At 43.5% G+C, this 20,575-nt stretch overlaps 1 protein-coding gene across 9 annotated transcripts in view; it reads right to left on the bottom strand.

The window, feature by feature from the left end:
• The window catches only part of ATP2B1 (ATPase plasma membrane Ca2+ transporting 1), a 71,357-nt gene that overhangs the window by 3,956 nt on the left and 46,826 nt on the right, over positions 1-20,575 (bottom strand). For 5 of the 9 annotated variants that reach the window (XM_081211195.1, XM_081211191.1, XM_081211192.1 and 2 more), the window contains 15 exons: positions 16,154-16,192; positions 14,556-14,711; positions 14,164-14,378; positions 13,500-13,742; positions 11,566-11,807; positions 10,134-10,371; positions 8,944-9,123; positions 8,772-8,859; positions 8,421-8,527; positions 6,305-6,496; positions 5,927-6,140; positions 5,531-5,742; positions 4,489-4,596; positions 3,588-3,770; positions 3,186-3,272 (listed from right to left, as the gene is read on the bottom strand). In XM_081211195.1, the coding sequence (XP_081067321.1) occupies positions 3,186-3,272; positions 3,588-3,770; positions 4,489-4,596; positions 5,531-5,742; positions 5,927-6,140; positions 6,305-6,496; positions 8,421-8,527; positions 8,772-8,859; positions 8,944-9,123; positions 10,134-10,371; positions 11,566-11,807; positions 13,500-13,742; positions 14,164-14,378; positions 14,556-14,711; positions 16,154-16,192 (2,504 nt within the window). Of the gene's footprint in view, positions 1-3,100; positions 3,273-3,587; positions 3,771-4,488; positions 4,597-5,530; positions 5,743-5,926; positions 6,141-6,304; positions 6,497-8,420; positions 8,528-8,771; positions 8,860-8,943; positions 9,124-10,133; positions 10,372-11,565; positions 11,808-13,499; positions 13,743-14,163; positions 14,379-14,555; positions 14,712-16,153; positions 16,193-20,575 lie in introns of all 9 variants that reach the window. The other 4 variants (XM_081211198.1, XM_081211197.1, XM_081211196.1 and 1 more) reach the window with 4 other exon arrangements.

Raw genomic sequence — 20,575 nt, 5'->3', positions numbered from 1 at the left:
AATCAAGAAGAAATACAAATATAAATACTATAAATACCTCTGTAAGAGGCAGTTATTTGTTCCCCCACACATCATGTATTTCAACCATATTATATACACACAAGCATTACAGTCACATTCAAATAACACCAGAACATATGAAACAGCTGGTCCATGATTTATGAATACAGATTTTAACTTTCGTAAACTCCATAGTGTAATTGTCTTCCAAACAACTGAAAAGGGCAGTGATAAAAGACCTCCAATATTTTTTGGAGCTCATTTTGTTTTACAGTGAAAAGGCTACATACAGTGAAAAGAATTTGTACATCTCAGTTTGTCAAATGAAGTTTAATACTGTGAACAGCTATGAATGTAATGCTATCTTCTAAATCGTAATCCCATTATGACATTTCATATTATAACTTTTCTGCTATGAAAATAAACCATCTGATCCTATTCCAAATAGTACCTTTGCAAAACTGAGAATCTGTGTTATAAAATGACTGGTGTTTTCACTTGTACTGCACATAACTTTGACATTTATGAAAACATCCTCATTACAAATGGAATGCCAGAACACACATTCTTTAGTCACAATACATATAGAACCAAGGGGCAAGATTCTATTTTAAACATAAGCAATTTTTAAAATCCATAACAACTTCTTTTTAGTAGGATTATAGATTTTTGAAGCATCACCTCCTTAGCTATAACCAAATGCTAGGCCAAAATGTGTCAGACAACTTATGCGAAAAGAATGTTTACATGATCTATTCACATTATCAATTTGTTTCAGGGAAGGGACTTGTGCAAGTTTCCTCCTCAATGTTTATATTCTAATCTTGTGATATGCCTGTTCATAGAAGAATCTCATACCCCAGTCGGCCCACCCTCTATGTTGCACTAAAATTCTGCATTTCCAACACGACAAGGTTTCCTTTGCTATCAGAAGAAAAGTAAGTCCAAGAAAAAAAAATCTTGAGCTAATGCATCAAAACTACTAGGCAGAAGTCAACTGCAGACCATTTTAAAAGATCTATATTGGAAAGAGGTGTTACCTTTCAATACATGAACTGCAGCAAGCATGTTGTGTACATGTGAGTTTGCATGCATTTTTATTCCTGGACTTCTGTATCAGTATTCATATAGGGCTAAGCAGCATGTGGAGGCCAAAAGACCACCAAATTGATTTAGACTGGTCTACTGGGAAAGACAAGGCACCCCATTCACAGAAAGGACATCGTCACCAAACTATCAATAGGAAGCAACAGAAATAATTGCTCACCCCTACATTTTCAGTATTATGGACACTATTGGAAATACCATTTGTACTTATTTTTGAAATATCTGATGTCAGTCAAATATTTCATGTACTTTCTATAAGTTTGACATTTGAAACATACTGAAATTCAAGCACATAAAACTCTTGGACCGGGATCCAAAAACATACAAATCTCACAACATCAAGACAATAGCTGCAGACAAAGAAAACTTCCTTTTACTACAAGAGTTTGCAAACAAGCCTGTGGGGCCTTTCCATTTCTATGGGTATCATCCCTCTTTCATGCCACTCAAATACTTCATGAGAAGCAGTATTTCTAAGAAAGATTTCTCAGGTCAATGTCAATGTAATGAGGCACCTTTGTTATTTTGAAAACAAAAAACCCACCAGGCACTTTCATTATTTAGGGGGGGGGGAGAACACCCACTTTTCCATTTCCAAGTATTTTTCAAAGTTGGCTAGAGATTGTGCTTACACATGCTTGAGGTATTTTGATTCAAGTATTTAAAGTTCTAAGTTACGTCCTTTCCATCTTAAAGTATTACTAATTTTAGAGGGCAGTTAGCACATACAATGGCAATATTGTGGGTGAAAAAGGCACAAGAAGAAGAAAGCTGAAGAAGTAACCAAACTGAGGTTTACAAATAGTTGCCAAGATAACCTAGGGGGCAAAATGCATCAAATTACCTGATATAAGTAACAGACTTGAAACAACTAATTTGAATTAATGAAAATATTTAGTTTCAAGTCTCAGTAAGTAACTGAACTCCTACAACTTTGAAGGAAATCCCATGTAAAAGAAAGAATGCAGCAGCTAGACTGGTGGCTGAGCGGCGGCCGAGACCATATAACACTGGCCCTGAGAGACCTACATTGGCTCCCAGTGCATTTCCAAGCACAATTCAAAGTGTTAGTGTGGACCTTTAAAGCCCTAAACGGCCTCAGCCCAGTATACCTGAAGGAGCTTCTCCACCCCCATCGTTCAACCTGGACACTGAGGTCCAGCTCCAAGGGCTTTCTGGTGGTTCCCTCACTGAGAGAAGTAACGTTACAAGGAACCAGGCAGAGGGCCTTCTCGGTAGTGGCACCCACCCTGTGGAACGCCCTCCCATCAGATGTCAAGGAAATAAAAAACTATCTGACTTTTAGAAGATATCTGAAGGCAACCCTATATCAGGAAATTTTTTATGTCTAATGTTTTACCATTTTTTTGTGCTGTAAGCCGCCCAGAGTGGCTGGGGAAACCTAGCCAGATGGGCGGTGTATAAATAATATTAATAATAATTATTAAATTACTTAATTTACTCTTACAAAATGATGAACCCTCAATATTTTATGCATGTTATGCCCAACATGGATTTTTAAAGTTGTATTTGCAAATCAAAGTTGTTACTTTCAATATAACTAAGCTAGCTATACTAAAGTTGCAATTGAAGTTTTGTACTTCCCTTTAGCAAGGATATGAAAGCCAGTTTCTTACATTTGCCAGCTTTAAACATTTAAATGAACTGTATTGTATATCTTCCTGCAAACAGTCATTCTTGAAGGCATATACTCAAATATTTATAACGGTTTCCTGAATATTTTTTAAACTCCCCTCTGCAAGAATCAAGGCACAATATGTGCAGGCTCACAGCTTTCATTGTAAATCAATAGTTGCAACTGTTCCACCTGTGTTGTAGCCCTCTACGAAAAAAAAGGGTTTCGAGGACTCCATTTTGTGAGAAAAAGTATGAAAAGTCTTAACGATGAATTTAAGGACTGAAGAAGAGAATGAAACGTTAGGTGTGTGAATTAGGAAATGTTAATTTCATGCACTTAGGAACACGCACTCACACCCCACAGTAGTAGAAGCAGTAGTAGTAGTAGAAGAAGTAGTAGAGGAAAACACTACATGTGTAGGGGTAGAAATATTTGTTACATCATGGTGCTGGCTGGCGATGGAAGGTTGCCGCCTTAGAGCCCCCTGAATAGAAGTTCCACTCTGGAAAGCATTCACTACATCCATCTGCAAGGAATCAGAGATTGTGACAGCTTGCTCAGCAAGAGAGAGAGAGAACAAGAGAAAGGAGCATCCCATCTATAAAACATATAAAAAAGTAAAGAAAAAAAGGCACTTTTATAGAGCAGGTAAAGAAGCAAGAGGCGCATTTAGAGATGAAGTAAAGAAGGAATTTGAGGGATTAAAGAGCCAACCACTTGACCACATAGCAAAGAGTTCAGTCACACCATTTATAGCTACCCCCCAACCAATGGCAAGAACAACAGGAAGATTTATAGCCCCCTCATCCCTAACCATCTCCTACCTGTTCCAAGACCATACCTGAGTTTGTATCCTGTTTAGGCCCCTAAACCACAATATCTGACCACGCCGCAGTTCTCTTTCAGCATGATCAATCTCCTCTACATCTTCTGCCAACTCTTCTTCTGGAATCTCTTCCTTCTGGGTTCCATGACCAGCTTCTTTAAGGAATTTCAAGTGGCTGGTTGGAATTGTTGATATCAACTACAATCATGAGAAAGAAGTTAACAGGCTTGTCAAAGCTAATTATAACACAAGCTGTGCTGAGGAATTCTGGGAATTCCAGATAAACAACTGAGATTTCCCACCCACCGACCACAACATTTACTTGAAACCTTCTTTTCTAACAAAGCAGAACAGACAGTGGCTAACTGGGGTGCAGGGAGATAAAGGAGGCTATGGCAAACAGTAGGTAGAAAGCACAGCAGCAATAGATGCAACCAAGGCTGCTTAGTAACTGACAACTCACAGCAGCAGGAAAAGAGATTGCTGGTTGCATTTAACTGTGCCACTGAGTTGACAACATGGCTTACATCAGGTGAATGGAGACAGAAGCAATTTTTAGTGATTTCCCCCACTTGCACCCCAGTGTGTCCTTCCTAAATATGCTCCAGAGGGTTACCCCAGCCCTTTGCAGCAGGTTTAGGGAGTCAGGGGGGCTGCAGGGAGGAAGACAGAATTGCCAAAAACTTGCTCCACGGAGAGAAGTCTTACCATCAGGTGAGTGACACTGCTAGCAAATTCTTCCTTTCCCTAAGTTCCCTACAAAACTTCAAAGTGGGAGTAATGGAGCAAGTTGCTTACAGGTGGGGAAACCACACTTGCTATAGGAGGAGTATAGGATGCACACACACATATTTTTCCAAACAGAAGCACTGATAATTCCAGCAAGTGAACTGCACAAAAAGCTGTTGCTTCTTACCTGGCCCCAGAGAAGTGTGCCCATTCCTAGAAAAATTGACCAGAGCCATTGTTCTACTGTAAGCTCCGAACAACTGAAAGGTTTTCCTCCAAACTGCACAATGACAATCTGTTAAGAAAAATCACAAATATCACAATTTATTTTTAAAAGTCGGTGATGGCTATGCTGCACCAAATATTTGACCCGTCTATTCCAAAAATAAAACTCTGAGCTATTTTTCTGTTGGATTTTTAGAGCCCCCCAGAAGCTTGCTAGTGCCAATGCATCTGGCCTACTGTTTGTCGCCACCACTGGCATCTTTTGGTAGACAGCTAGGTCACGATTTGTGAAGCCCCTGGGAAACTGTGATGGGGTGATATTTTTATCTCTGCTTCCTGGAATATTATTGTTTAATTATAGTTTTATATTGGTACTTTAATATTTTATATTATTATGTTGGATTGTATGTACATTGCCCTAGGTTTCCTTTGGGAAGATGGGTGGAGGAAAAATGCAATGAAGTAAATAAAGAAATCAATAAAAACTATGCATGTGCATTATTTGCATTTTAAGGGGCAGCTACCAGGGCAGTTCTGGGAGGAGTCATTCATTTTTTTGGAACCATACAAACATATTTAACACTCCAGTGCAGGTATCCAAAATACTAATTACTAATTCTGCCACATTCTTGCATGGATACACTTAGCTTTAGTTGACAGCAGACAGGATCAGAGTCAAAAGTTCAATCTTATCTAACAGGCAAATATAATGCCCAGTTAATTGTGAAATTAGAAGCTGGATTTAAGTCACATATGAAAAGATCAGATTTCCAAACAAAATTATGAATTCATCAGAACAATGGGCAGAGATAAGGACCTTAACTGTCACCTGTATTTTATCTCCAAATTTAAAGCATTTCTAAAGATGTCAGCCAAATTACATACTATATTAGACCTGCTAAGGATGTTGTATCCTAACATATACATATATAGAGAGAGAAAAAAAAGCTTTGGCAACAAAAAGTAAAAAATTGTTTATCAAGTAAGTTCAGTAACCAACCCACCTGTACAATAAATGTGCCCAGAACTATGGTACAGAATATAGCATTATTGAAAATTCCTTCAAATACATTCCTTTCACCGTGGATTTTTCGAGCATTTATTTCATTAAAAAGCTGCATCATAACAAATGTATTAAACACAATAGTATAGTGCTCTGAAGGAGGTGCGTGAAGAGGTGCATTCCGTCCACTATCAATGTCAAATATTTTTTCACCTGTGAAGGGGAGATTAACACTCTCAGTATCTCGTGCTGATTTAGATTTTCATGTAAGGCATTACCATGTAAACATCAAATACTGAAGAGTTCATTTGAAAACTAAAATAGCTATTTGAGAAGCAGTCACAAAGTAAGCACTTAGCTTCTAAAAAGTTAAAGCTTAGGAATCTAGAATTCTTACCAGCAAACAGGAGTGTAAAGACAACCACAAGCTGATAGCAAGCATGGCCCAGAATATTCTTCATCATCGTTCGCGAGATGAGAGGTTTATTTCTACCGTAAGGCTTCCTCAGCAAGAGAGCTTCTGTGGGTGGTTCCGTTGCCAAGGCAAGCGAAGCCAGTGTGTCCATTATGAGATTTACCCATAACATCTGAACAGCTTTAAGTGGAGAATCCTACAAAAATGATACATTTCCTAATACATAAACACAAATATCCTAGAAACCAACAAGCCATGCAGCAGTTAAATATTTTCTCCATTGAGGTTTGGGACTGTGGTTTTAAAAATACATCTAGTAAATTCACTCTAAAAAAGCTAGTATCAATGCATAATACCTACTTGTGTAATACATGCTCCTGTGAAAGCAACAATTACTGCAACTACATTGACAGTAAGCTGGAACTGAAGGAATTTGGAGATACTGTCATACACATTTCGGCCCCACATAACTGCTTTAACAATGCTTGTGAAGTTGTCATCTGTGAGAATAATATCGGAAGCTTCTTTAGCTACATCAGTTCCAGCGATACCCTGAAAGAGAAATCCCCAAAAAGTCACAACATGATGAACAGCATTCCAGCTATACACATTGCAGTTAAAAAGTGCACACACAAGTCTTGAAAACACTGGTCCAAAAATTACCATCTTACAGTGGTCTCATCCTTTGCTTTTAACATATATTTCAGTACAAAAGCTATTATTATGATGCACTATCTTGATAGCAAGTTTAAGTAATATCAAATGGTAAGAAGAATAACTATTGTGTCATATCCAATTGTTTAGGCTAGACACTGTCAGCATTTGTATATAAAAATCAATTGCAACAATTATTAGTTCGGGTTTCTATCTGGAGATAGAGAGTTGTTGGCACTAATATTAACTGACTTAATAAAACATGCAATCCAATCCTTTGCACATGTTGAAAAAAGTCTTGATTTCAATGAGTCTTAGTCTAACGTACTCACTACATATTTGCAATGCATAGACTCTACAAATCTTGAAAGTGAATTTCATCTGCTCCCATTAGGGATGATTACTGATGAAGCATGGCACATAAGCTGGTTAAAGCTATTCCAGTACAATAAACCCACAATGTACGTATCTGAAATGGCACATTTTGGCTTCATTTGCCCTTTATCAACATTTTGCACATTTTTTGCTTAGATGAAAATAGCCTGATGCTCTAAAGCCTCTTTTGTTAACCTCGAAAGCCACTAGGTGGCACAGTAGCACAGCTCCTGAATGTTCCATTCACATTAAGCAAATTCCACAAGTTCTAGCTGAGGAAAGCAATAGGTTTTGGAATCTAGGCATGGTCCCTTATGTATCATTCCAACAAGGAAAGTAGTCAGCTACTTGTGTCAAATGATTATGATCCACAAAATCTGAAAAGCTGCTAGTGTTAAAAACTGTTGGTAGTATAAAGCATGTTACATAACAGCAACATAGCTATCCCCCCCTTTTATTCAACTAAAAAAGGAAGTGTGACCTTAAAATGCTACTACATATGTGAGTGGTATGGAGGGAATCTAAAGCTTCACCTCCCACAAGAGCAACAAGACCAATTCATTTCTACTTCTTGGAATGATCAATGAACCAGACTCAAAAGAAAAAAACCACACACATAGAAGCATTCATGGTTCAGCATCATGTAAGTGACACCAAATTCTAAAGAGATAAGCTAGTCTACACTCATCTTAGTTGCAGTGGCACAATTCCACTATGACAAGGAAAAGGAACAGAAGAAACCTGATCTCAGCAATAAATGCTCAAATGTAGTATCAGCTTAGCATGAACCACATTAACTTCTCATGATCCATGAGTTTCATACAATCTGACCTCAAGCAGCAACAGCAAGATTTCTCTCTGAGGTTTTCTTCACATTCCGTTTTCCACTTCTTCCCCCACTATCCGTTCAGAACAGCCCTCCCCCCCCCGAATGCTCAATGATGGCTTTATATGCCTTTACACAAACTAAGAATCCCAGCTATATTAGCTGTTATTATCAAAACATAGGTTTATTGTGCCATCTCCACATTAATAACTTCAGGTTCCTACTTTTGATTTTAGATTCAGAGACACAAGTTACTCCACATCCCATCCTTCACCAAGAAAGCTGCAACATAATATACTGAAAAATCAAGTTGTGCTTCTATCCCAATTGACAGAGTGAACAGATGGGAACCCAACTGCAGTCCTGTTTCACTTTCCATACACGTTTAATCCTGTATATGGACATTGTAAGTTTATGCAGTTTCCCTCTTCAAGGTTATTTCAGAATAGGGTTAACAGAAAGCCGAGGGAGCTGCAATCAGTTTTGGTCTTGCCACTGCTGAGTGTAAGTTAGATGTATTCAACCTTTGGTATAAATCCAAATGTTCGTCACAATGAAAACTGGCAGTACAGCTCAGCAAGGAGCACTTATCAAAATCAGTAGACAGCAGTTTAAACTTACCATGGCAAAGCCAACATCTGCTTTTTTCAACGCTGGACCATCGTTGGTACCATCACCAGTCACCGCTACAACTTGCCTCTGTTCTGAAACTGTGCTGTCTATTATACCTAAAATGGAAGTACAGATATATGAATTGCCATCAAAATACAAATCATGAACTGATGTTTGGCCTTGACCTAATATTAACTGTATTAACAAGAGATATGGCCTCTTGATCCTAAAGACCTTTATCCAGTCAGTGAATAGATGTCCTTGAATAAATGGTTGGACAAGTCTAAAATACTTTGGTTAACACCCAATTAGAAAGCAATCAGTTATAGTCAACCCTTCTATTTGAGAATGCTTATTTACCTTTTACCAGTGTGTGTTTGTCAGTGGGGGACGACCTTGCAAGCACACGAAGCTTGGGCCAAATTTTGTCTATTCTCTCTTGTTCTATCTGCAAAGATAATTTAGATTAGCTTTATAACTAAGCAAACTTTCAAAAACCAAAATTCAAGGGAATAATATTAACCAAACTTACCTCTCCTTTTTCATTACGTATTCGTCGGTTGAATTCTTTGCCTTCTAGGCATAAGAAATCTTCACCAGGATGCAAAATGCCACATTTTAAAGCAATAGCACGAGCAGTGTTGATATTATCACCAGTAACCATCCGCACAGTTATACCAGCACGCTGGCATTTTTTTATTGCATCTGGTACCTAATTTTTATTTTGAATAAAGAATAGTTTATGAAGAACCTTTGCTACATGGACATGCTTGAAACATTATTTATCCACAGCTTCCTGCCCTCCAATCTCCTGCTTAATCTCAAATTGTCCTTCAGTTGAAATAATATGGCTTAACACAGTTCTATAGATAATTTTCTATCATCATGTTATTAGGCATGTATTCCAAATCATGTATATTTGGGTGTTAATGGAAACAAGTGGGCACCTGTAACACTTAAGCTCCTATAGCTTACAATTAACTTATTAAATGGGGAGGGTTTTTAGTAGTAACATTTGGGTGACCCATCTTTGAAAGGTTTTAAGGCTGAGAGAGAGACTGGGACTGAAGTCTCCTGTTTAACTAATGTATAAAATGTTTCTTACCATTTTGAGACAAAGCCTAATTCTCAGATATTTGACACAAGTTTTGTTATCAAACCCTGTAACACAGCAGACTACTTATGAGGGTTCACTTGCTATCTAAGCAAACTACAACTTAAGCTTGATCAGCAGGGCAGGAAAAAACATTCTGCAAATGTCTAGTAACTTTTAGATTAAATGCACATGCTGTTTATACTGAATATTTCTCTCATTTGGGGTATTTAATTAGGTTTTTTTAAAAAAAGTAGTTGATTTCCACCACCACCACCTATTGCATTGGAGCATGGATAAAGACATGTTCTTATGGAGGCAGAGGGATCTACCTCACCTCACACAAATTCAGGATGTCATATGTTTCCCTAAAAATGACACCGTCTGCAGCAGTTACTTTACACTCACAAAAGGGACTTGAAGACCGAACTCAAGCCAATCAAAATGAAGATGTGAATTTATCTTTATTTGGTTATGTTAAGTCTCGGGAATTATTTTAATGCCTTGACATGCTTACACCTGTTTTCGAATTAAAGTACGGCATTGTTTCCAAACACTGGCAGAACATTAAGTTATTACTTTAGCAAATAATGTTCTAAAACACACTTTAATGAAGAGTTTCCGCCTACCTCTGGCCTCACAGGGTCTTCAATGCCTACAATAGCAATACATGTAAGCCCAGTGACAATGTCATTTTCATTGTCCCATTCTGGCTCAGGTTCTCCAGCTGGGAAGTCTCTGAATGCCAGACATATGGTTCTGAGTCCCTCTGAGGCCATAGGCTCAATCACAGTTTTTACAATATCATCACGGTCCCTTGGCCTGAACACTTTGGATTCACCATTCGCGCTCAGTATCTTGAAGCACCTGAAAACAAAACAGAAACAATTTTCAAGATTCAGAACACTCAATAAAAAAGGTCATCTGCATCGCAGGTACTTTCTGGGGCTAACATTAAATATTCCTAAATCTTGCAGCAGCTAGATACACATGCATCCCAGCACAGATTTCATGAAGAACTTGGTTGCCTTGTCATCCCACCTCCCAGTATGGGAACATTTTTATGCCAATGCTTGGTGGTGGCGATAGGGAAGGTAAAGGCTAGCGAAGGCACAAAAGTGGGGGAGGGATTCACAGTACGGCATTCCTACCATGTTCTAGGAGTTTTTCCCAGGAGTTTATCCTGCTTCCCTTTGCCAGCATCTCACAGCCCAGCAGTAACAAAGGTAAGTCAAATGCACCCAAAATGGGAAAGGTTTTCACTCAGATGTTAAAAACATTAGGACAAGGCTCAGAAGAGTAGCAAGATCCGTTCCAGTAAGAGGTGCTGTAGTCCTGGCATTGTCATATTTTATATATAGGGTAAGTGCTTAGCAGATCATAAAATGCATATTCATATATTCACAAGAATGTCAAGGCTACAAGCCAACTCTACAAGTCTTCACAAAAGAGGGAACTGTTCAGGAGCTGAACTGTCATGTTTTCCTACAGACCCCCCCTTATCTTCCGCAATCAGTTCAGTGGACCTGTAAGATAAAGTACACAATAGCCTGAACTGCAAAAGCAAAATGACTGTTTCTAGCTCCCTTTTCACCCAGTCCATGTGAACAAGATTGCCCTCACTGACCACCAAACTTTGCAATTAAAAAGTAAGAAAAGAATACATTTCATTCAATAGGCAGATAATGAAAATTATCATCTTAAAGGGAAGACGAGCAGGAAATACTTCACTGTTTCTATGATTAAGCGACAAGATTATATATCTAACCTCTAGCAAAAAGTAGTCATTGCATCACATGACTAATGAAAGTAAAATGCAACTTTGTATTCACCGAAGACTTGGAAAGTAACTAGCTTAATTTTGGGTCAATGAAGCATTCAGCTGTGTTGCAAGCCCTATAACAACATCTTATAGGAAAGGTTTCTAAATTAGCTAGTTCTAAGAACTCCTGACTTGGACAATGAAGAAATACAGTGCTTAAAAGCCAAGAAACAGAAGGTAGCATTTCAGGAATTTCATCACACCGTTACATGATAAGAGACCACAAAAAGTTAACTTGCTTTTTAAGTACTATCTCCGAGGCGCCCTTGCTGAATATCCGGAAACTGCCATCAGAGTTCTTTAACACAGTACTCATGGACTTTCTAACAGAGTTGAAGGTGTAGACTTTGTAAAGTGCCTCTTCTGGTATTTCGTTTCTAACATCCTGGTAGTCTCGTTTCAAATCCAGAAGCAGTCCCAGCAAGGCACATTCAGTTTTATTACCAACATGACGGGGCAAGCCACCTTCCTTTTCAGGAGGCTGAAAGACAGAATAAACCCTTGAGAAGGAATTTGCTTCTGGTTCAAGGAAATAAGGAATAGGCAGCAGCTTAGAATTCAGCCTCTCAGAAATCATACACTGAAGGTTTGCAAGTTATATGCTGAAACTGGATGCAAATTTTAGCTTACACACATCTTTAAAGAATATGTCACTGCTTAGGGGGCAGTTTAATGTTCATAAAGTGCAACCAATAGAAAAATTTATATTACGAATTTGTCTTCTCAAGTCAGAGTACAAGCACTAAAAGTCAGAGACAATTTCAGGAGTCATATTAGTTCTTAGAAAGCTGTTAAATTAGACTCAATGAGTAACTGAGGGTCAGTTCTTACAGACTGGCAGGATAATGGTGCAATGAGAAAGGTCAGGTGCACATTTCAATACCAGGCAAGACACAGAGACACATTTGTAGTTTGGTGTTCAGCATGGAATGGCCCTTTTACCAAGGCCAAACAAAAATAAAGGATAGTGTCATTTGTAAACATGTCCTTAAATCAGTACAACTGCTAGTTTGCAGGTATGTGGGCCTGCATAATACAACACATAAAGCCAAACTCAATTCACTAACCATGCTCTGTAAGCTGCTCAAGAAACTTGTTTTTGCTGCCTACCTGAGACTGCAAAAACAGGGGATGTTGAGCACTGTCAGGCCACACAGAGAATGGTTGGTGTTTGGCTTGGTGAGTCTGCTAAGGCAATTCTTGCATATTTCACTGCTCTTCCCAATCAGAGCAACAGATAAAATACTGAAAGGACAAGAAAGCTAAAATGACAAGTGAAACTTTGTGACTCCAGAACAGTTTCAGTAGATCATATACATTAGTTCTTGAGAAATTTGAACTAATTAAGCCATGAATTAAGTAAGCCGAGGCATAAAATTATCAGTTTCAGAATTACCGTATTTTTTGCACCATAACACTCACTTTTTTCCTCCTAGAAAGTAAGGGGAAATGTCTGTGCGTGTTATGGAGGAAATGCCTACGGGTGGCATGCCTACGGATTTTCCTCCTCTAAAAACTACGTGCGTGTTATGGTCGGGTGCGTGTTACAGAGCGAAAAATACGGTAATTGATGCTATTTTATCCAGAAAATAGACAAACTTTTAAATTATTACTATTTATTATACTTTTATTATTGTTGCTATATCCCAGGAAATACATGTCAACTCAAAATGCATTAGAGCTGAGAAGAGCAACGTAGAGCCATTTGGCATTTCAAAAACCAAATGTCAAAAAATTATATAGCCAAGGAAGCTCAAATATATTAACATTCATTTCAATTGCCATATTTTTACATGTATAGGACGCCCCCATGTATAAGACGCCTCCTATTTTTGGGGACTCCAAATTAAGAAAACACCCATCAGCACTACCCGTATATAAGACGAGCCCCAATTTTAAACTAATTTTTTGGTAAAAAACCCCTAGTCTTATACACAGAAAAATACGGTATATTCCCAATAGTTATTTAGAAGGATCAAAGCTTTCCCATCAGCTTAGTAATCTTTCAGTAATGTACATATATGACTTTAGTAAACATGTTTATTATAGAACTCTGAAGAATTTAAATGAGAACAATCTTTCCAAAGTTATGAGACCTATTGTTTCAATGGGAGATGTTAAAACACATGCTTTAACTCTACCACTGAATCAATAGTTTCCAATACACACTTACCAAGATTTTGGAAGTATAAGCAGAGTTTACAGAGATTCCTGTTACAAGGTATGACAAGGTTTTGTCAGGAATAGCTTGTGCCTCAGGAATTTTTTTATAATGTTTTTCACTGATGTAAGCTTGGACTACCGTCATTCTGTTCATTGTCAATGTTCCTGTTTTATCCGAGCAAATGGCTGTTGCATTTCCCATTGTTTCACAAGCATCCAGATGTCTGACCAAGTTATTATCTTTCATCATTTTCTATAAAAAAGAGATTAAGTCAGTCTAACAGCATTAAACACATTTTTAGAATTCACTTGTCATTGTGCATGCTGAGGTTGAGGTTCCTCAATAATAAATATTCAATGGATATCACATATTTAAGCTTTATAATTAGTACCCAGAGGGTAAAGATAAAATCAATTGACAGATGCATCGACTGTAAGGGTTATTTTAACAAGCATATTCCTTGTGTTTGGAAGAGTTACATTTAATGCTGAGTGATTACTTTATGACCACAGTGTTTGTAAAGATAGGTTGATGCAGAACAAACCAACAGAACAAGCAGATAAACCATTCCAAAACATTTCATTGATCCAGTTTCTTAGGAAAAACATCTATGAATATATATCTATGCTATATAATGTACTACCATACAGAAGCATAGGTTTCTCACACATACCTTTACAGAGTAAGCCAGTGAGATAGTAACTGCAAGCGGAAGACCCTCTGGAACTGCCACAACCAGGACAGTAACACCAATGATAAAGAACTTTACAAAGTACTGAATATATATTGGTGTACATTCAGCAAGCCAAGGACGTTTCTGGACCCAGAAGGTATCAATTACAAAATATAATACAAGAATGATGACTGTGACTGCAGACATCAGCAATCCTTTTAGGAAGAGATGAGAACCAGTTAATCATTCATATTATTGACAAAACTCTAAAAATAGGTCTCAAAAACTCATTTCAAAATTTTAATACAAAGTTGAGTTTGAGAAAAGATCTACAGTTGAATGCTTGTTCATTAAGAATCTGGCATTAAGGATGAACACTAAATAAGCCATACCTGCTTTACCAATCTGAACTGCTAGCTTAGTGAGCTTTCCTTGAAGAACCGATTTTTCTTTCTTGGGCATATTGTTTCTTTTTTTGTCATCTCCATCACCACCATCTTCACTTTTTAGGGGCTGCATTTCCATCGCTGCACCATCCTGAGCTTTTGCTAAGTTTAAGGGGGGAAATAATAGATAAACCACCACTCCTAACACTATAAACATCAAATTAAAGATTTAGTCATTGACATTTATTCTATATCTAGAGCAGCATGTATTTAATATTCTGAAATTAAAGGGGTGAAGAATAGATAGCAAGACTGGCTTATGTGACCAAGCGACTCCCTACTCCATGTTTGCCTGTTTTGCATGCCTCCAACAAAAATCCTATTACCCAAATTCTGCAAACTACAGAAAACTCTAGGAAAAGGAATGGTGTTTGCTTAGCTTTAGGCACTTGTCAAATGCAGGGGTAAGGCATACATGCATCCTTTCCCCCAAGTTTTTCTCCAGTTCAGAGAACTCAAGGGGTGTTTAGTGGAGTTCTCTTTATTCCTGCTGAGACAAAGACAAACAGCATTCTGCACATGTCCAACACAATGACGAAGGGCACTATTCATTGCCCTTCTTACCTGAGTACTCCACAGGGTTGGGGTGCATGAGAGAGGGGTCCATGGCAAACAAAGATCTGTAGCCCCCTGGATACAGTTATTTGCATCTCAGGCCACAGAGAATGAAAGAAATTGCTTTGAGAAATAGATTTATTACAGCACAATGCCTTGTGATATTAAACATGGGTCTGTTGCTGAAATGTTCACTGACTGGACATCACAAGCAGAGACGGGGAAAGTACACTAAGGGAAAGTGACAGTGGGCTGCCATTTTCAGACACAATCCTGCATTTTATAAGAACAGTACTATACCCTCACAGAACACGGCAATAGAATACTGACTTTTCAGACTATCAACTGGCTTGGACTTGCTATAAAACCATGGTCAGATTGAGAGGAGACCTCAGAATTACATCCTTCACTCCGCCGCATCTGAGAGTGAGCCACTTGGAACCCTAGCTAGAACTCCGTATTAAGCAAAAATCCAGCTTAGCTTTAACTTTGGTGAATATTGGCACTGATCGAATTCTTAACTGCAGTTTAAGCTCTGTGTTGGGGAAAGGAGCACATGAGCCTGTGGTCCCTTTTCAATCTCTTAAACATATTTAATAATATGGGAGGAATTCAATGTTGTGCTTTAACAAGCAGCTTGCCATAAGGAACAATTGTTCCTCCCTTCCCCTCACATGCTGTTCTAAAGGTTCTCCTGAGCCACACCCCCCAGCCAATTTTTTTTTTGGGTACAGACAGCAGAAAGGGGAGAAGGTTCCATTGTGCAAGTGGAAGTCCTTACACAGCATTTCCACTGACAGGGTGCATTTGCTGAATCCCATCAGTTCCATATATCCTAGCATAAGATTGTGAGGACAAGTTACATATATTAGATGCAAGATTAAGCTATGTATAGTTTTAAAATGTGGTGCACAACTTTTGCCTAAAAGTTATGGTTAATCCGGCTTGCTCAAAAAAATCAAGTTAATGTTGTAAGTACTGTTAATTACCTTTGTTACGATTTTCAATAGCCCCATCTTGTTTTTTACCTGCCAATAAAAAAATAGTTGTTTTTAGAAATCTAAGATCAAAGCACTTTTAGATTTGGATAATGAGACCTTCTGCTCAATTATCTAGTCTTAAAGGGCATTGCTGCACCAACAGCATGAAGAGGAGACTGTTTATAATTTCTCTTATAATTGCGAAGTCTGCTAAGTGTTTATTGCTGCGCTGGACAAGGCTCTTTCACAGTAATTGAGTAGTTTTCTGGACTTCAGGGATGCATACCAATCTAAAACCATACTAAATGTATTAGCAACTAAATCAGGTAGGTTCTTTTAAATGACAGGGTTGGGAAAGGGGCTGATAGCCACCAGGATCACAGCATGCAGGGAACTGTGACTTAACCCTTCCCTCCCCAGTCATTATATCAATAAAGATCCTTCCTCACACCCCATTCACCTTAGGAAAAAAAGCAAAAAAAGAAAAAAAGAAAAAAGTAATGTCCCATTGACATTACTGGTGGCAGGGGCAATTTTCATTTCAACTGTGGCTGTGAAAGAAAGGGTTAAATCTCCTGCAATGTTCCCCATGAAGTTCAGCTCTCCCTGTGCCTAGTATTAAATATTAAAAACTTGACGTAATTGCTAATGACACATTTAGAATAATGTCTTGCTTGATACTAAGGTGCAGATCCCAATGTGTTTCAGAAGACAGTTGGAATGTTCAGGTTTAATTTCACTTAGAATAAGCCTGCAATTCTTTAAATGTAACAGTGTTCAACTGTTCAGAGGTGCCATGCTTTGGGGGAACTTTATGCCTCTGAACATTGTGACAGGAGCTGGAAGGTGATTAGTTTCATATGTAAGCTTACAATACATATATACAGTGGTGCCTCGCAAGACGAAATTAATTCGTTCCGCAAGTCTCTTCGTCTTGCGGTTTTTTCGTCTTGCGATGCACGGTTTCCCATAGGAATGCATTGAAAATCAATTAATGCGTTCCTAGGGAAACCGACTTCAGACCAGGTCCGGGGACAGTCTGTCCCCCGACCTCTTCTGAAGGCTGGGGGGGGGGGGACACAAGGGCTTTTCTTCCCACCCCCAGCATTTTAAAAAACCCCGGGACAGCGGAGGACTTCTCCGCTGTCCGGGGCAATCTTAAAATGCTGGCGGGCGGCATTTTAAAATCGCCCCGGACAGCGGAGGACTTCTCCGCTGTCCGGGGCGATTTAAAAGCCCCTGGGAAGGCAGGCAGGGGGGACAAAGACTTTCGCCCCCTGCCAGCCTTCAGAAGGTGTTCCCGCCCCCCGCCCCGCTTCGGAACAGCTTTCCGAAGTGGGGCGGCTGGGGCAGGTGTCCCCGCCCCCCCTCCCCGCTTCGGAACAGCTTTCCGAAGTGGGGCGGCTGGGGCAGGTGTCCCCACCCCCCCTCCCCGCTTCGGAACAGCTTTCCGAAGTGGGGCGGCTGGGGCAGGTGTCCCTGCCCCCCCTCCCCACTTCGGAACAGCTTTCCGAAGTGGGGCGGCTGGGGCAGGTGTCCCCGCCCCCCCTCCCCGCTTCGGAACAACGTTCTGAAGTGGGGCGGCTGGGGCAGGTGTCCCCGCCCCCCCTCCCCGCTTCGGAACAACATTCTGAAGTGGGGCGGCTGGGGCAGGTGTCCCCGCCCCCCCTCCCCGCTTCAGAACAACGTTCTGAAGTGGGGCGGCTGGGGCGGGTGTCCCCGCCCCCCTCCCCGCTTCGGAACAGCTTCCCGAAGTGGGGCGGCTGGGGCAGGTGTCCCCGCCCCCCTCCCCACTTCGGAACAACGTTCAGAAGTGGGGCGGCTGGGGCAGGTGTCCCCGCCCCCCCTCCCCGCTTCGGAACAGCTTTCCGAAGTGGGGCGGCTGGGGCAGGTGTCCCCGCCCCCCCTCCCCGCTTCGGAACAGCTTTCCGAAGTGGGGGGGCTGGGGCAGGTGTCCCCGCCCCCGCCCCTCTTCGGAACAGCTTTCCGAAGTGGGGCGGCTGGGGCAGGTGTCCCCGCCCCCCCTCCCCACTTCGGAACAACGTTCTGAAGTGGGGAGGCTGGGGCGGGTGTCCCCGCCCCCCCTCCCCGCTTCGGAACAGCTTTCCGAAGTGGGGCGGCTGGGGCAGGTGTCCCCGCCCCCCCTCCCCGCTTCGGAACAGCTTTCCGAAGTGGGGCGGCTGGGGCAGGTGTCCCCGCCCCCCCTCCCCGCTTCGGAACAGCTTTCCGAAGTGGGGCGGCTGGGGCAGGTGTCCCCGCCCCCCCTCCCCGCTTCGGAACAGCTTTCCGAAGTGGGGCGGCTGGGGCAGGTGTCCCCGCCCCCCCTCCCCGCTTCGGAACAGCTTTCCGAAGTGGGGCGGCTGGGGCCGGTGTCCCCGCCCCCCTCCCCGCTTCGGAACAGCTTTCCGAAGTGGGGCGGCTGGGGCAGGTGTCCCCGCCCCCCCTCCCCGCTTCGGAACAGCTTTCCGAAGTGGGGCGGCTGGGGCAGGTGTCCCCGCCCCCCCGCCCTTCTTCGGAACAGCTTTCCGAAGTGGGGCGGCTGGGGCAGGTGTCCCCGCCCCCCCTCCCCACTTCGGAACAACGTTCTGAAGTGGGGCGGCTGGGGCAGGTGTCCCCGCCCCCCCTCCCCGCTTCGGAACAACGTTCTGAAGTGGGGCGGCTGGGGCAGGTGTCCCCACCCCCCCTCCCCGCTTCGGAACAGCTTTCTTAAAATGCTGGCGGGCGGCATTTTAAAATCGCCCCGGACAGCGGAGGACTTCTGTCCGGGGCGATTTAAAAGCCCCTGGGAAGGCAGGCAGGGGGGACAAAGACTTTCGCCCCCTGCCAGCCTTCAGAAGGTGTCCCTGCCCCCCCTCCCCACTTCGGAACAGCTTTCCGAAGTGGGGCGGCTGGGGCAGGTGTCCCCGCCCCCCCTCCCCGCTTCGGAACAACGTTCTGAAGTGGGGCGGCTGGGGCAGGTGTCCCCGCCCCCCCTCCCCGCTTCGGAACAACATTCTGAAGTGGGGCGGCTGGGGCAGGTGTCCCCGCCCCCCCTCCCCGCTTCGGAACAACGTTCCGAAGTGGGGCGGCTGGGGCAGGTGTCCCCGCCCCCCTCCCCGCTTCGGAACAGCTTTCCGAAGTGGGGCGGCTGGGGCAGGTGTCCCCGCCCCCCTCCCCACTTCAGAACAACGTTCAGAAGTGGGGCGGCTGGGGCAGGTGTCCGCGCCCCCCCTCCCCGCTTCGGAACAGCTTTCCGAAGTGGGGCGGCTGGGGCAGGTGTCCCCGCCCCCCCTCCCCGCTTCGGAACAGCTTTCCGAAGTGGGGGGGCTGGGGCAGGTGTCCCCGCCCCCCGCCCCTCTTCGGAACAGCTTTCCGAAGTGGGGAGAGGCTGGGGCAGGTGTCCCCGCCCCCCCTCCCCACTTCGGAACAACGTTCTGAAGTGGGGAGGCTGGGGCAGGTGTCCCCGCCCCCCCTCCCCGCTTCGGAACAGCTTTCCGAAGTGGGGAGGCTGGGGCAGGTGTCCCCGCCCCCCCTCCCCGCTTCGGAACAGCTTTCCGAAGTGGGGCGGCTGGGGCAGGTGTCCCCGCCCCCCCTCCCCGCTTCGGAACAGCTTTCCGAAGTGGGGCGGCTGGGGCAGGTGTCCCCGCCCCCCCTCCCCGCTTCGGAACAGCTTTCCGAAGTGGGGCGGCTGGGGCAGGTGTCCCCGCCCCCCCTCCCCGCTTCGGAACAGCTTTCCGAAGTGGGGCGGCTGGGGCAGGTGTCCCCGCCCCCCCTCCCCGCTTCGGAACAGCTTTCCGAAGTGGGGCGGCTGGGGCAGGTGTCCCCGCCCCCCCTCCCCGCTTCGGAACAGCTTTCCGAAGTGGGGCGGCTGGGGCCGGTGTCCCCGCCCCCCCTCCCCGCTTCGGAACAGCTTTCCGAAGTGGGGCGGCTGGGGCAGGTGTCCCCGCCCCCCCTCCCCGCTTCGGAACAGCTTTCCGAAGTGGGGCGGCTGGGGCAGGTGTCCGCGCCCCCCCGCCCTTCTTCGGAACAGCTTTCCGAAGTGGGGCGGCTGGGGCAGGTGTCCCCGCCCCCCCTCCCCACTTCGGAACAACGTTCTGAAGTGGGGCGGCTGGGGCAGGTGTCCCCGCCCCCCCTCCCCGCTTCGGAACAACGTTCTGAAGTGGGGCGGCTGGGGCAGGAACAGCGTTTTAAAATGCTGGGGGTCGGGAGCGAAGCGCTGCCGACCCCCAGCATTTTAAAACCTTCCCGGGACACGGGGAGATTTTAAAATGCTGGGGGTCGGCAGCGCTTCGCTCCCGACCCCCAGCATTTTAAAATCTCCCCGGGACAGAGACTTCTCTGCTGTCCCTTGGAGATTTTAAAATGCTGGGGGTCGGCAGCGAACGCTTCGCTCCCGCCCGCCAGCATTTTAAGATCGCCCGGGGCAGGCGGGGGGGGGGGGGAAGGCAGGCG

Source organism: Podarcis bocagei (assembly GCF_964188305.1).
Source record: "Podarcis bocagei genome assembly, chromosome: 10".
NCBI classification, from domain to species: domain Eukaryota; kingdom Metazoa; phylum Chordata; class Lepidosauria; order Squamata; family Lacertidae; genus Podarcis; species Podarcis bocagei.
This window is presented reverse-complemented; position numbering and strand designations above follow the sequence as displayed.